Source organism: Rattus norvegicus, chromosome 7 (genome assembly GCF_036323735.1).
Source record: "Rattus norvegicus strain BN/NHsdMcwi chromosome 7, GRCr8, whole genome shotgun sequence".
NCBI classification, from domain to species: domain Eukaryota; kingdom Metazoa; phylum Chordata; class Mammalia; order Rodentia; family Muridae; genus Rattus; species Rattus norvegicus.
In genome coordinates, this window is record NC_086025.1 from 80,663,188 (window position 1) to 80,680,847 (window position 17,660).

General features: G+C 36.6%; 1 protein-coding gene across 6 annotated transcripts in view; it reads right to left on the reverse strand.

Annotated features, from left to right (window-relative positions):
• Positions 1-17,660, reverse strand: part of Csmd3 (CUB and Sushi multiple domains 3) — a 1,319,129-nt gene that overhangs the window by 25,847 nt on the left and 1,275,622 nt on the right. For all 6 annotated transcript variants that reach the window (XM_063264433.1, XM_063264432.1, XM_063264430.1 and 3 more), the window contains 4 exons: positions 10,720-10,899; positions 9,086-9,259; positions 2,416-2,589; positions 471-548 (listed from right to left, as the gene is read on the reverse strand). In XM_063264433.1, the coding sequence (XP_063120503.1) occupies positions 471-548; positions 2,416-2,589; positions 9,086-9,259; positions 10,720-10,899 (606 nt within the window). The remainder of the gene's footprint in view (positions 1-470; positions 549-2,415; positions 2,590-9,085; positions 9,260-10,719; positions 10,900-17,660) is intronic.

Below are 17,660 nucleotides of genomic sequence, written 5' to 3' on the forward strand. Positions count from 1 at the left end.
ACAAGCTTAAAGCAGTTATAACTTTAATTTCCCTGGTGACTAAGAATGATGAACACTTATCATATATTGACTGACCATTTGTAGTCCTCACGTTGAGAATCATCTATCCATTAACTCATGCAGTTCTAAAGAAGAATGAAATTATGACATTTTGAGGAAAATGGATAAAATCAGAGATCATTATACTGAGAAATCCAAGTTTGACAAAACAATGCATGTTTTCTTTCATATGTGGAGTATAGAATTAAATAGTGTGCATATGTAATGAAAGAGATATGCTTCACATGTTATAAAACCACAGGCTGTAATCTATTTGAGGGAAAAAAGGGAAGTAACAATGGGGAGGCACTGGGGATAAGAAAGTGTAGTACGGTCTGGGAATAATAATACATTGCAATAACATGTCCTAAATTATCAAAATACAATACACTTCCCACTATACTAAGCATAACCAAATAATAAAATAGTACCTACTTGAAATCCAAATGTATTGTTTTGAGATCCATGCCTTGGTACCCCAGGGTTTTCACAGGATGTTCTAGTAGGTTCTAAAGTAAACAATTAAAAAGATTACACTCTTTGGCGATCTCACAATAGTTGACATCAAATGCATAAAACTTGCACAAGTGCCAGTCAAACAAAAAGTCCAACCATGGACATGGACACTGGGGACACAATCCCAACCTTAGCAATATAGCTACTGGCAGTCATCTGCTTACAGACTGAGTTATAATTTTCTCTAGGAGACTAGCAACTGGCATATCAGTCAAGCTTCCCTGAAACCACACTTCCAAGAAAATTGGCGCAGTACAAATTGATCACCATGGGTCATTTTAAAAAAGGCATAAAATTGTATGGGTAAGGAAGAGGTGGTGTATCTAGAAAGAGTTGTGGAGGTGAATATGCTCAAAATACACTGTAGCATTTTGAATGACAATGCCTTTCACAATCTTATGGATTTAACTATTGGTTCAGAGTTCGTGGTAATGGTAGAGATACTTGGAAAAGGTGGCCTTGGTAGAGGAGGTATGTCACTGGAGGTATACCCTGCAAGTTTAAAGATTCAAACCCCTTCATGTTCACCCTCTCTGCTTTCTGCTTGGAGTTCAAGACCGGAACTTCGGCTCTACAGAATATCCATGCCATTGGTTGACTTAGACCCTTCTGCCCCTCCCCCCAAGAGGCACCCTTATCCCTTCCCAACTCTAATTCCAAGTAGGCTTCTTTTTTTCTATAATTTGCCTTGAACATTGTGTTTGATCACAGCAATGGGGGAGTAATTAATAGAAAGATACAAAGCTCTCTCTCAAAAAAAAAAGAAATTTTGTGTAACCAAGTATACTTCACTAACGCAAGTCAATCTTAAATAATCTTGGTCTTAGCAAATGTACCCTTGGCAAGAATATTGAACGTAATACTAAGTGCCTCCCAGTAAGCAGAAGCTTCCTAATCTTGAAGCAAGAATTTCAGGTTGAAGCTACAGAGACAGCTCAGTGACTAAGAGGCTAAATTAGCTTATATAGGACCTGATTCCGGGGCTACCATAAATATCCAGACTCTCATCACAGCCTGGAACTCCAGCTCTTAGAATATCAGACACCTGTGACCTCTGCTAGCTCTGCATTCAGACAGAGCCACATACAGACACCCACACATGCATATTTTTAAAAATACATCTTCAAAAGAAGAAATTCAACTTGACTTCATTTATATGCATTATGTGCTTCTTGAACTTTGAAACTTTTGTCAGAAAAAAAGTACTTGATATCAATCAAACCCACTTTGTAAATGAGAAGTTAAAGACAATACTGTCCATTCGAGAAACCCATGTGTATAAAATGTTTGCTTGAGATATAAGATAGGGCTAACTTCTTGTGAAAAAGGAAGAGCAATTCATGGAAAATAATTGATAATTTGGAGTGTCCTGATACTTGTAGTTCATTTCTGCCTGGAAATGGTAGGCTTGTCATTTGTGAGTGGACTGTTTGCATGGAGGTTACTAGGTGAATTTCTAAACGGTAATATTCAGTGTTAAATCAGTGATATACATGGATAGCCCTTCAAATATCTCTATGTTTTTGAGCAATATTCATTTCATATGAATGTGTTTTATTAACTAAAATACTTTAAAATAATATTACTTAATAATACTCTGCTCTGACATGCCTTTCTTTTTCATTAAACTGATCAATGATGAGATCATTTCAGTATTTCTTCTGGAAGTTTAAAATGATTAAAAGCGATGACCTGGTCTACCTGTATTTTTTCTCAGTACTTTCTAAAATGTTCTATACTTTTATATATGTGTAACCACCTATATGGTTTGTTTACTATACATTTTACATGATACAAGAATTAAATGTTCCTGCCAGATATTTTTGTGCAATTACAGAGCATAACCAGCCTGTATATTACCTATGCAGTGAGGTGATGATCCACTCCAAGTGCCATCAGTTTGGCATAATCTTGTGCTTGATCCTACTAGTATGAAGGGAGAATTGCAGCTGAATGAAACCTCAGACTGGTAAATAAAGCTTTTGCCTTCTCGTTTTCCTTGGGAAGGTATACCTGGATCACCACAGAACTTTGCTAGAAGTTAAAATGGAGATATTTGTCACAAAATAATAGATACTGTGAAGTAAATAATTGGTAAAATCATTAAAATTAACTGGAATATTACTCTAACCTAATACGGATAACTTATCCCAGAGAAATTTCGCAACTTCTTTCTAGTTTATTTATAAATTATAATGTTTAAGAACACATAATATTTAAATAATTAGTCTGATGTCTTTGCTCTGTTTAGCATGGTAGTTAGTAAATGTCAAATGCTTTACATTTTTATTTAAATAGATCAGAATCAAATAATAAATCTCTAGTTACATGTTAAAAAGCCTCTTCCGTGTTCTTTATATAAGCTGCAACCAGAAGGTGTTACACAGAATAAATATGTATCTTCATGCCTAAAAATATCTGAATTAAAAGTGGGTACTCCCACTTTAAACAATTTAATTTAAAAAGTCTCTCATCTGTGTACTCAGATACTTTGCCTACCAAATTGAGAGTTAAGAATAACTTTCATCATATGCAAAGAAACATGCATGAAATCTTCTGAGTTTGTTTACTGTCAGTTGTATGTATAGGGTTTTAGGAATAACACCTTAGCATTGGAATACCACATCACGGGTCTCAAGCCTTCGATGTTCCATTGCTAGTGCCATTTTCTTTCTCTCCAGAAAGCCATATTTTTTATCTTTAAAACTCTATAAAAGGGCAATTACTTGTTTCCTTCAGAGTGTAAGTCTCCCAGTTGATTAGCTGTACCAAAGGTCCATATGAGTCACGCAACCATAAAAGTCACTTTCCTGTGCTTACCAGTATCGGTCAGGCTATTTCTTGACATTGGCTTATGTGTGCTTCCCATTATGATAATCTTGCCTGGTGATTCAGTGGTGCCACCTGACTCATGCTAATTTGGAGCCCAATTAAACCCATTACATTTAATTCATCCAACTGAACAGGAGCACCTCTGACCCTAAGGTCTGCCACAAGACAGAGATGACAAAAAAACCTCTTGAAATATGCTGGTGCCCCTCTTGCCATTTTGCAGGATTAGTGAAGGGCATGTCTTTTGGGTCTTTCCACTCTGGAGTATTAGGTTTAATATAGAGTACCCATTTTAGCATTGCAACTTCCTTAACCCTAAAAAAAAATCCCTCATCTACACTAAGTTCCAGAATATCAAGCATCTTCAACACCTTTTAAAAAGGACATCTTTTTTTCGTTTTTATTGGATATTTTATGTATTTACATTTCCAATGTTATCACCTTTCTTGCTTACCCCCTCTCCAATTCCCCCTCCACCTGCTTCTATGAAGATGCTCCTGCTCCCAAACACCCCTTCCCACCTCAGTACCCTGGCATTCCCCTACAGTAGGGAAACAAATCAAGCCTTCACAGGACCAAGGTCTTCACCTTCTATTGATGCCAGACAATGCCATCCTTTGTTATATATGTGGCTGGATGTCTCCTGAGAGGCTCTGCCATATCCTTACTGATACAGATAAGGATGCTTGCAGCTAACCATCGGACTAAGCACAGGGATCACAGTGGAGGAGTTAGATAAAGGACTGAAGGAGCTGAAGGGTTTTCAATCCCACAGGAAGAACAAAAATATCAACCAACCAGACTCCCCAGAGTTCCCAGGGACTAAACCACCAATCAAAGAAGGGCATCTTTTAACAAATGATTCAGCCAATAATTCAAATAAACTTTTGATAATTTTTCTAGCTGTTCAAGGTTCCATATTAAACTTAGAGTCTCCACTCAGGCTGATCCAGTTTTATGTTTCTTCCACCATTATTTCCCAGTCTTAAAATCCATTCCTATGAATATTTCCCAGCCAACTGTTTGAATGAATTAGCCTACCCTTTAAGCTATTTAGCAGTGTAGCACACCTCCTCTTGGACTACATTTTTTACTTTCACTCTCAGAGACTACTTAGTCTTTCTACTGGTAAACAGTCTAGAGGCAAATATTGTTGGCTATGAGAGATATCAGTAGAGCTTTGCCTGACAATTCTGTCATGGAAAGTTGCTGTTGGTTTAGCAGATGGTGAAGGATTATTTTCCTCAGTAAAATGCAAAAAGGACAATATTTCAGGAGGAGAAGTGTGATATTATCTTCTGCTGAGTGAGTAGAAGCTACTTTATCAAGTAAGGTAAAAACCTTGAGAATCTGAGGACTCAAAGTTGTCAGCCTCAATAGGGTCCTCCCTCACATCTCCACCACAAGTTACAGAATCTGTTCTTTACCAATAAATATCTTCAATTTAACAGCCAACACTCTATGAGGCTCAGGCTTGAATTTATTTTTGTTATTCACCCAGTCTTATAATAAGGGGTTAGGTGTTATTTTTCTGCAACTTGAGCTCTCTGACTACTAGAGAGAAAAACAGTGTTTCAGGGCAGACTTACAAACTCTGAGAGTTTTTATTCATGTCTTGACCTGGCTAATTTTATCACAGAGTTTAATGTTTCCTTCAACATATGCTCATGTTAGAAGATGTTTAGTTTTATCAGGGGGAATATTTTTTCTTTTGTCAGTTTATTTAGACATGCTAGGAGCAACCAACCAGTATTGTCATTCTTCTTATTTTCCACAATTAGTCAAAAGCTTTATATAGAGAGTCAACAAGTCCACAATTGGTGAATTGGGAGAATTGTATGCATTTGATTCCTTAATTTTGTAAAATAGTTCATATCATGAGCTTCAGTACTTTCAAGCTTCTAGCAGAGGTTTCAGTAACTTAAGAGGCTTCAGTAATTATAGGAACACTGGAAAGCCTATTTGAAATGTTTAAAAAGAATTCCTTCTTATTTTTCTGATACTCTCAGACTACTCCTGATACCAAAATCTGATTAGTCATGATTGTTTAGATAAAGATGAATTCTAGTATGAGTCTTATATGTCTTCAAGTAGAAATATAGATATAGACACAAATATAGTATGTAAAGTAAAGCCTTCTTTCTACCTTTATGGGAAATGTATATATAGTAAAGCCTTTGTGTTTTGATTTCAGTGACATGTTTCAACAAAGTCTGTGCTGTTTGGGTTAATTAGTACATGCTAAGAAATTGGATTAAGACTGTTTGAACTTTGAAAAAACTTTTATCTCCTTGTTGGAAAGTTTGTACTGGGTGCTATGTGAGAGCTTGCTGCTAGTCCTGGACACTGGTCCTATGACATTCCTGGAAAACCTATGGTTGTTTCTTTTGACTATGACCAGCCAAAATTAAAGGGTCTGAGATTTCTGTGGGTTGTGTGCTCTCATAGGCAGCAAGGGCAAGATATCTTTGGTATCTGGAAACTTATACCATTTGAATAAAGTAACTGGAGTGAGCTAGCTGGGTGTCAGTTTTTCCAGGAAGACTGAAACCCTATGGGGAAAATGAAGACTTGGCCCCTTAGTAAGCGTCTCTCTCCACTCTAGCATGTATAACCAAAATCATATCATATATGATATATATGGTATCTATACATATGGTATTTATTAGAGTGGCTCATAGCTGTGGTCCATCTACACAATCCAGTAGCTCTTCAGTTTACAAGGACAGGTGTCTCAACTGGTTTTCATTATACATCAGAATCCCAAAGAAGTAGGCTAGAATGCCAATGAAAGAATGGACTTGCTAACAAAAGTGAGTACAAGCAGACAGAGAGGGCAAACTTCCTTTTTTCAGAAATTTTACACAGGCTGCCACCATCAGCTGTGGCCCAGATTAAAGGTAGGTGTTTTTAACTCAAACGATCCACATTAATAGTGGATTTTCCTGCTTCAAATAATTTAACAAAGAAAAGACAAAACCACAACAAAGTAGAACATCCTCCCTCGTTATGACGCTTCTTTGGTTTTACTAGGACAAATACTATTCTAAATACTTTAAAGCATCTGCATATATCCTAGACATACCAAGAAATACTCATCTCTGTGCTTGTAATGCAATTCGGAAGGAAACAAGCTGCTGTCATAAGAAAAGAAGCAAAGGAACAGATGGTAAGGCAATTAGTTCTATGAGAAAAATAATTCAAAGAAAAGATATTTAGTCTTTGTATGTATTGTGCAATGGAAGATGAATGTGCATTTTAAATAACATGGCAGTGGTCTTCCTTGATAGAGGAGAACCAGCACTCTGCAGACATAAAAAAGGCATGTATGACTGGTATAGGATGAACCTGAAGGTCTATGGGTGGTGAGAACAACCAGGCCAGTAGACCTATATAGAAAACATTCATTTTTCTTTTAAATAATGACGAAAGAAATATGCCTTGTAATTAATTTAATCATTTAAAATATGTTCCATTTCTAACATGACCATTTATATCCTGATAATTCGTTTTCCTGTGAAAGAAACAAATAGCAACCATAGCAGGTACATTACATGGCTGCCTGTTAGGTTGCTTTAAATTATATCATCCAAATGAAGACATGACTGAGTATGATTAGGACTTTAGAGCATATCTGTAGATACAGCAAAAAGTTTGAATGATTCAACAGGTTGGTAAGTATGACCTTTAACCTCCACTCTGGGCCAACATACTGTACTGGTAAAGATTTCAAAAAGGAACCTCAATGAAATTAAGAGTTAATTGTAAATGACAACTTTCAAAGATAGTTTTGAGACAACTTATTTTCTTTCATAAAATAATCCAAAATATTATTAAGAATTTATCTCTGGATATGGTCTCTACAGGCTTTCCCTCCCCTTGGTTAGGCAAGGTCTCCAGTTGAGGGATGGGGGCTACCCACTCATCTCCAAAATTTTAACCCAGAATTGTTCCTCTCTAAAGGAAATACAGGGACACATGTGGAGTAGAGACTGAAAGAAAGACCATCCAGAGAAAGCCCCACCTGGGTTTCCAGCTCATATACAGACACCAAAATATTGCGGATGCCAGGAAGTGTTTGCTGACAGGAGCCTGGTATAGCTGTCTCCTGAGAGGCTCTGCCACAGATGTGGATGCTCACAGTAAACAACTGGACTGAGCATGGGGACAATGGAGGAGTTAGAGAAAGAAATGAAGGAGCTGAAGGGTTTGCAACATCATAGGAAGAACAATAATAACAACCAACCAGATCCCCCAGAGCTCCCAGGGATGAAACCACCAACCAAAAAGAACACATGGAGGAACTCATGACTTCAGCTGCATATGTTGCAGAGGATGGCCTGTCTGGCACCAATGGGAGGAGAGGCCCTTGATCCTGTGAAGAATGGATGCCCAGTGTAGGGGAATACCAGGGCAGTGAGGTGGGAGTAGGTGGATGGTTAGGTGAGCACCCTCATGGAAACGGGGAGATAGGGGATAGAATAGGGGTTTGCAAAAGGGAAATCAGAAAAGAGGATAATATGTGAAATGTAAATAAATAAAATATTAAGAATTCAATTAATATTATATAAAATAGAGTAAAATAATAAGAAACCCTTGGCATAGGGTTCTACTTCTTCTTCTTCTTCTTCTTCTTCTTCTTCTTCTTCTTCTTCTTCTTCTTCTTCTTCTTCTTCTTCTTCTTCTTCTCCTCCTCCTCCTCCTCCTCCTCCTCCTCCTCCTCCTCCTCCTCCTCCTCCTCCTTCTTCTTCTTCTTCTTCTTCTTCTTCTTCTTCTTCTTCTTCTTCTTCTTCTTCTTCTTCTTCGTCTACTACTACTACTACTACTACTACTACTACTACTACTACTACTACTGCCACCACCTCTTTCTGTTTTTCCTTCCCCTTCTCCTAGTTTCAATAAAAACAAGAGTAAATCAACTCCTTCTCTCTCTCTCTCTCTCTCTCTCTCTCTCTCTCTCTCTCTCTCTCTCTCTCTGTGTGTGTGTGTGTGTGTGTGTGTATGTGTGTGTGTGTGTTTCTTCCATTCCTTCTCTCTATCTCACACTAGAGATCAAATCTAGCAATTTGTCCATGCTGAACAAATGTTCTAAAACCAAGTGGCACCTACTCAGGTTAGTAAACTGCTAGATAGAAATTTTTCATTCATATCAAAACAGATAATTTTTTTTGTACAACTCTAATTCTCTGTCTAGAAATATCTTTAAGTTATGTGGACACATTGGTGGTCATCAAGATGATCCTCACTGTAAAAAGTTTCAGGGCTAATGTGTCCTCTATAAAACCTGAGGAAGTCTAAAAATATTACCTAGAAAGAGCTTCTTTGAATGCAATATTATTCCATGCCTAACAGAATGCCATAGTAAATATAATTATCTTTTAAATTTGATAGTTAGTAATGTTTCTTAAGATGGTTTCTACTTTGAAGGAATTAAAATAACAAGAATAATCTAGAAAACTTTTTTACTGAAATAAAGCACTTTGGTTTAAATATTTTGAGCCAAACTGGAAGGAACATAATGACTGGAATAAATGAAAAAATAGCTACATTAATGAAAACTGGCTTCTTAAATTTAAATCTTAATTGCGTACTTGTAGAGAGCTTAATCTCTTTGGGTACAGCATTGCAAATTTGAAAGGTTTAGGAAACAAATGTTACTGTAAATCATTATGGATATTATTGAAATGTTACTACTTACGTAAGCACTGCGGGACCTCGCCACTCCAGGTACCATTGCCTACACAGGTCAGAACCGCAGGAAAGGACAGCTCATATCCTGCAGAACAGATGTAGCTAATACTAAAGCCCCAGTCGAAATTTGTTCCTTCCAGCCTTCCATTAGAGATCTGGGGAGGAGTTGAGCAGGTAACAGCTGCAATTACATTAAAAGTAATTAGACACAGCTGTTGAAATACCCTCAGTGTGAAATAAATAAATAATTATCATTAAGAGCTGCATATGTGCTATCTAACCTTTTGGAGGACAATACAGTGTGTCATATTTTATTCTCCTGTTAATTTTCTTGCAAGATCACTAAAATTTAACCCTGGAGAAGAATGCTTGCAGTTGGCAACATAATGACTACTAGTTCTTTTTACAAGAACTCAAGCTTCTTGATACTGAAGGAGAAGGCAAAGGGGATGCCCTTCTATCTGCTATACTGCAACGAATGACATTTCTTCTCCTCTATAATATTATTTCCCAAGGACCTTGAGAGAGGCTGATGAGCCCGGTGCCTTGTCTAGATTTAGATTCAGAATTGAAACTGGTTTGTTTGCTTTTTGTTTTATTAAAAAAAACAGTTTTATAGCTGTCCCCCACTTCTTTTTCAAATATAGACAAACTGTTTTTCTGGTTACACTATATTCCTTGTGCATTATGAAAAGATATAGCTACATATTTTAAAGCCTATCCTATTTGTAAATACATGATTAATTTTAAAATTTAACTTTGTTTAACTGGTGTTATCCACAGGCAGAGTCAGGTTGAAAAAGTGTCAGATATGAAAAGAAAAGGAGATAACAAACTTCTAAGTGTGGAAATGAGGAAATTCTGTAATGATGACAAACTATAGGTAGGAAGAACTTCTTGAGTTCACTAATATGTCAATTTTCATTATACATATGCATGAATATACAAAAGAACTTATAAAACATAAATGCCTATGTGTGGATCACTATGATGAACTGCACATATATTAATACTAAATTCACTCAATAAAATGAAACTGCATCTGATTTTACTTAGATAATGTAATGCTAAGAAAACAGAAACGCATTGCAATCATTGCATTGGTAAAAATATTAGTTCTGTATGTACAAACTCATCAACTATTAGACACACAAATGGATGCATGAATAGAAAATACCAATTATTAAAAATAAAGCTATCATAAAACTTCATTATGTAGTGTAACGTTTCCTTTTACTCAAATATTAACCTACCATTATTGACACTAGCTTTTCTAAATTGAGTCTTTATTTTACTATCTGTAAAAGGATGGCCTTAAATAGCTGAGAAGATTCAACTTGCCCAGGTGACACTTTTTTACAAATCTCCACTGGTGTAAGCAGTAGTGGTGAGCAAGTGCCAGAGAGTGTTGTACTTTGTTTCATGCTGAGCTATATGTCATTGTCACTACTCACAATAAAAAATAAGTTTGATAAAGACATCTGCATGTTACACTAGGACTTTAAAATAAAATACCCCACATTTTGGTATCAGAAAAAAGGGAACAGAATACTTGTATACTTAAATATGCATAAAATTTGTTTATAAATGTAAATAAGTAATGGCTATAACTTGGCAATGCTGAAAGAATTATTTGCATACCTCTACATGTTGGCATGACTCCACTCCACGTGCCATTAGTTGTACATGTTCTGACTCTGGATCCATTTAACTCCATGGTATAGCCTGGCTGGCACATGTAAGAAACATTTTGCCCCACCACAAAATCATCTCCATATCTTAATCCATTGGCTGGTATACCTGGGTCTCCACAACTGATGACTATCAATACCAAATGAGGACAGAAGGTTAACACAGCCCATATTTAACACCAAGTATTTAGCATAAGATAACCTTAACAAATACGTAGAGAAAATAGTTACCATGCTCACTTTAGAGATAAAACATAAGCATAACCATATTTAAAGAACACATTCACAGGTTTTGATCATAATAAAGAAAGACTTATTACAGATGTTGTGCATGTGGTTTAGAATAGATAAATAGATAGATAGATATAGATATAGGGCACTAATTAAATAATTTAAAAAATTATTAATATAAAAACCACTACCCAAAGACTATACATGGACTGACCCTGGGCTCCAACTGCTTAGGTAGCAGTGAATAGCCTTGTTGGGACACCAGTGCAAGGGGAATCCCTTGGTCCTGCCGAGGCTGGTCTCCCAGTGTAGGGGATTGTTGGGGGGAGCAGTAATGGGGGGATGGATGGGGAGGGGAACACCCATATAGAAGGTGAGGTGGAGTGATTAGGGGACTGAAGGACAGGAAACTGGGAAAGGGAATAACATTTGAAATGTAAATAAGAAATACCCTATTTAATAAAAATGGAAGAAAAAATAAAATAAAAACATTCATCAATAAAAAGAGATAAAATCAGATACTAAAGGCATGATATCTATGTTACTCTTTGTGACCAAATTTCTCATATTAAACAGCTCATTATCAACTTAGAGAGAAAGACTACTCTTAAGAATTTGTAGTTCCCAATGGGCATGACTTTAGCCAAAATGCCCAACAGTAGGGAAATGGAACCTGAAGAGACCACCTCCAGTAGATAGACAGGGCCCCCAGTAGAAGGATGGGGTCATCAAACCACCTTCAAATTTTTTGTCCCAAAAGTGTTCCTGTCTAAAAAATACAGAGTCAAAAATGCAACTGAGACTGGTGGAAAGGCCACCCAGGGAGTAGCCCAGCTTGGGATCTATCCCATGAGTGGGCCCCAAACTATTCCTAATGCTATGTTGTGTTTCACACAGGAGTTTCATATAGCTACTACCTTCTGAGAGGTTCTACCAGCACATGACTGATACAGATGCAGACACTCACAGTTAAACACTGGATTTAGTCAGGGAAACCTATGGAAGAGTTAGGGGAAGAATTAAAGGAGCTAAAGAGAAAATTGGACATTGCACTACAAGCTATATCTCTCCTGGGCATATACCCAAAAGATGCTCCAACATATAACAAAAACACATGCTTCCCTATGTTCGTAGCAGCCTTATTTATAATAGCCAGAAGCTGGATAGAACCCAGATACCCTTCAATAAAGGAATGGATACAGAAAATGTGGTACATCTACACAATGGAGTACTACTCAGCTATCAAAAATAAGGACTTCATGAAATTTATAGGCAAATGGATGGAACTAGAAAATATCATCCTGAGTGAAGTATCCCAATCACAGAAAAACACACATGGTATGCATTCATTGATAAGTGGATATTAGCCCAAATGCTCGAATTATCCAAGATGCAATGCACAAACCACATGAAACTAAAGAAGGATGACCAAAATGCGGATGCTTCAATCCTTCTTAAAAAGGGGAACAAAAATATCCATTGGAGGGGATAGGGAGGCAAAGTTTAGAGCAGAAACTGAAGGAATGGCCATTCAGAGCCTGCCCCACATGTGGCCCATATATATACAGCCACCAAAACTAGATAAGATTGATGAATCTAAGAAGTGCATACTGACAGGAACTGGATATAGATCTCTCCTGAGAGACACAGACAGAACATGTCAAATGCAGAGGCGAATGCTGGCAGCAAACCACTGAACTGAGAACAGGACCCCTGATGGAGGAATTAGAGAAAGGACTGAAAGAGCTGAAGGGGCTTGCAACCCCATAAGAATAACAATGCCAACCAACCAGAGCTTCCAGGGACTAAACCACTACCCAAAGACTATACATGGACTGACCCTGGGCTCCAACTGCAGATGTAGCAGTGAATAGCCTTGTTGGGGCACCAGTGGAAGCCCTTGGTCCTGACAAGGTTGGACTCCCAGTATAGGGGATTGTTGGGGGAGGTGGTAAGGAGGGTGGATGGGGAGGGGAACACCCTTATAGAAGGGGAGGAGTAGGGGTTTGGGGGTTGGTGGACAGGAAACTGGGAAAGGGAATAACATTTAAAATATAAATAAGAAATACCCAATTTAATAAAAATGGGGAGCTAGCTCCTAGACCCTAAGCCACTAAACGAACAGCATACATGGTGAGAGACCACTGGCACATGTGTAGTGAAGACTGCCTTGCCTAGCCTTGGTGGGAGAGGATGCACCTAATCCTGTAGAAATTTAATGCCCTAGAGAAGAATTCCCCAGAGGGTGCTTCACACCCTCTCAGAGATGAAAATGAGGGGAGATGGAGAGAATTCTGAGAGTGGGAACCAGGAGGGAGGGCAACAATGGGAATGTAAATAAATTAGATAATTAATTTAAAAAAAAGAATTTGCAGTTCCCATTGTAGAGTGCATGTGATATAGGTATTAGGAATTCACCTTGTGAACCCAAACCTTTTGTTTTACTTAATTTTGTTGAAAATAAATTACTCTTTCATACAATGTATACTAACTACAGCCACACTTACCACACTTTTTAAAATTTTTTTCTTTTAATGGATATTTTTATTTACATTTCAAATGTTATGCCCCATCCCATCCCCCTCCCCTTGACATTATGATTAAATTATATTTATAGTTTTCTATAAAGATTCACTAATGTTAGATATTCATATGATTATATTTTTGTGCCTACAGAGTTTTTTGAGTATGAATATTGACAATTAAACTGAAAAATATTATTTGGGACATATCTATGTAATCCTTGATTTCTAAAGTAATTCATAGAATTCCTTCTATCAAATGCAACCTAATTCTATTTTAAATTTTATATCAAGAAAGCTTTTCTTCCGATCATTATCATTAAGAAAAGAATATATTAAGAAGATAAAACAGATTTGGATAAAAAACAAATAATTCTGAACATTACCAAAAATAATTGTTTTTAAACCTCCCAAATTTACTGCCATATAAAATGTCTCTGTACTTTGAATGCATGGAATTGCACTTTCAGTTATTTCATGGTTTCACCCCATATTCTTAATGGAGAAGAAGATATTAACAGAAATATCACAGAGCCTTGCTTTCTGGACAGGAACTTTTACAGAATGAGTTAGAGTCTTAGCAAGAAGAAACAACCATGCAGTTAGGAAGGCACATAACTTTAGATGCATCCATCACAGGAGAAGACAGGGTAGGGGTGGAGGGGGTGGGGTGTGTTGCACAAATAGTGGGAAGGGCCTCTGAGCCCGGCAGCACCATGAATGAACATCTGACACCAGAAGCTGCAGAAGTGAGTGTTTGTTTCCTGACTTCCTGACAAAGCAGAGGCCAGTGAAAGTCAGTATCCATTAGCAACAGTCTTTGTAAATAGCACCTGCTTGGCCGGCAATTCATTCACTACCAGCTTGTTTGCTACCAAATAAGCCTTTGGTCTTTGTAGACAAAACCTTAGAACAGTAACTCTTTAGGGCTTTGCCCTAAAATTAGAGAGATTAATAAGCCACAGTGAATTCTGGGAGATTTCTATAGAAAATCTTTGGTAACCACCCAAATCCCTAAATGTGGATATACACTAATTGATAACAGGACTATCTTCTTGCATTCTCAGAGAATAATATAGTGCATGTATTATTATGTGAGATTAAATAAAAATTTGTTTGTAAAATTTATACATTCATGAGTTGAAAAGGAGTAACTGAATTGCCAGTTTAAAAAGAAATACAACCAAATCATTGTTTAAAATCATTCAACTACTTTGATGAAAATAGTCTCATCCTTTTTATCCTGTTGATTCCCATTTGTTATTATTTATAATAAGTTTAAATCACATGATCTCTACACTACAAATAAAGTGTAAATGTTGTAGTTCATTCAGTTTTCCACTTCAGATCTATTTTCTGTTTAACTTCTTTAGTGTACATATGACTGTGTACTCTGAAATATAATGTCACATGTTTCTTAAGTTTCAATGTAATTAACTTTAATGAAATGCGCAATGAATATTAAACATGTTTCACCCATAGGCCAAAAATACTTCATTTTAATAATTTATATTCTCTTATTCAGATATACATTCTATTTATTTTATATAATTAAACTATTTTTGTGTTATCTTTCCTTCACTGTTATAGATGGTGCACCAAGAAGCATGTTTGTTGATCATCAAATCTCGAGATTGCCAACCGGAGACCATAATGCCACTGTATCAACAAAGTGATGTAAAAGCACTTGTCACAATGTTTCTAAACTTACAGGATTTCTCAATTTGATCATATCTTTTGTCAATTTCCTTTTCAAATCACACAGAGAATAGTTTAATCTCAACATTGGCACTATTAATATATTGTCCCAGATAATTCCTGACTGTGGTGGTGGGTTTTGTGAATTTGGAATATTCTGGAAGGTATCTAATAACCACATGCTTTCTTCCAAAACAGGACTTATTTTGAGGTATAGCCACCAAAAATGTGTCGTGACTTTGAGAAGTCTCGTTGTCTAGGAAGTAAAAATGGCCAAGGTCAAGAATGCAAGTACTGAGAAATAATGCCCGCTCCTTCAAAGGGATTAGATCATATCTTAGCATACATTTACTCTGCTTTTTGGTCATTCATCATTTCTTCCTTTCCTGGCAGATCAGCTCTGTTATTAGGACTATCTTCTGTAAGAAGTCCAAAAAAAAAAAAACCTCCAAATGGTTTCATTATCAGGGTTTGTAGCCAAGATACAGCAAGGGCCATTTTCCAGCTGCCTGCTAGAAATTGAAAGCCTTAGACTCCTTATCACTCAACTTAATTTGTTAAGTGTTTTGTCTGCCTCTAATGAATAAGACCTCCAAGGTAAGCTGCACTGGCATTGGTCATTTTATAAGTGCAAATCCTAGTTCATAGAAGAGGGAGGGAGCAAGGGAGGAAAGGAAACAGAGAGAGAAAAAGAGAGAGACAGAGACACAGGCAGAGACAGAGAGACAGGGAGACAGGGATAGACAGAGAAAGACATTAAGGGAACATTTTTCCAATGAAATCATATCAATAATTTTTTAGATCTGAAAACTAGCTCACAATCTTTTTCACAAAACTCCACATGCACAGTATGTAGTATAGGCTTAAGTTACTAGGTGTATATATATATCTGATATACACGGAAATGTACAGATACATTAATAAAACTTCCATTTAAATAAATATTTTCTTTGCTTTTTAAAAAATATTATTTTAATTTGAGGAATATAAGTACATCACCCCATGCTGTTTCCTACCTTTAAAACCTGCTGCACCACTCCATTCTCTTTCAAATTCATGTCCTGTTTGTTTATTGAATTTTTACATACATCTGTGCATATGTAATCTATATTCTTACATATAACCTCCTCAGTCTGTATAATTTACTTTTTATGTATGATTCCAGAGCTGTCCATTAGGTACTAGAAAACCAATAGGTGTGCTCCTCTATGGGGAAGACTTCTTCCCCCACTGCCTTTATTCCTTAGTTGACTGTAGTTCCTCCATCCTGTGTCTCAATGCAAACACACAATATCACTTCACTACACTATAAAATCAGAGTGCCATTTTTAGCTATGTTTTGTGGCATCAAATATCTTTTTTTCCCAGGCTGAGTTCTGTCTATGGGTGTAACGTCAGTCATAAATTCCTCTGCTCATGTTGTCTGCTATTTAACTGTGTAAACTTGGTTATAAGATATAATCTTTAATTCAAAAATAGAAGTTTTGAGAAAGCTGCCAGTCATAACTGGCATTATTGACTTTCCTAATAGTTGTTATCAATTACTTCTTCTATAATAGTGAACTTCTGTTGTATGAATCTTAGCAATACATCAGCCTACTATGTCCTGAATATAACAAATCTCCTTAGAAATAATTTTTGTGTGCTTTAAAAGCATCTTGTGTCATTCATTCTCACTGACTGGTGATCCTAAACTTGATGCCCCAGGGAAGGAGAATGCCAGCAGGGTAAGTTGGGGCTGGGTGGGTGGGGGAGTGAGCTCTTAGAAGTAAAGAATAAAGGGTGAAGTACTCCTAGAGAGGGACCAAGAAGGGGGAATAACATTTGGATTGTAAATAAACAAAATTATTAATAAAATAATTATTGTATAGCATTGAGTTCTTCTCATACTCAGGAAGTCCTTGAATGATACCATTTCTCCACTTCTCAACCCATGCAATATAAGTCTAGGACAATATAGAAAGTTCTAAAACTCTACTTAGGGATTACTTCCAGTAATAAGAAGAAATATAAAGCATGGATACTAATACAATCACATATCCATATAGAAGTACTATCAACCCCTTCATTGTTTTTATTGTAGATTTTTTTAGACTGCTAATTTTCACTTAAACCTCCTTGTCCTTTCTTAGAGATAGATTTCTGTCCATAACTTAGGTTATTATGATTGAATTAGCCATAATTTTGCCAATACAATGGTTAACCTGTAGCAAATTCCCAGGTTCAGTAAAATTGATAGTTCAGTTACGTTGTTCAGCATGATGTTTCTCTCTAAAGTACTAAAATAAAGCAATGTATTTTGTAGATACAACTGGATGTATCCTTAATTGGTTTATTTTCAATGATTTCTCCACTCTCTATTCATTCTAGCATTCCCCATCTACTTGCACCCAGACCCGTCCACTTTCTGTATCTTCTTAGGAAGGAAACAGGTATCTAA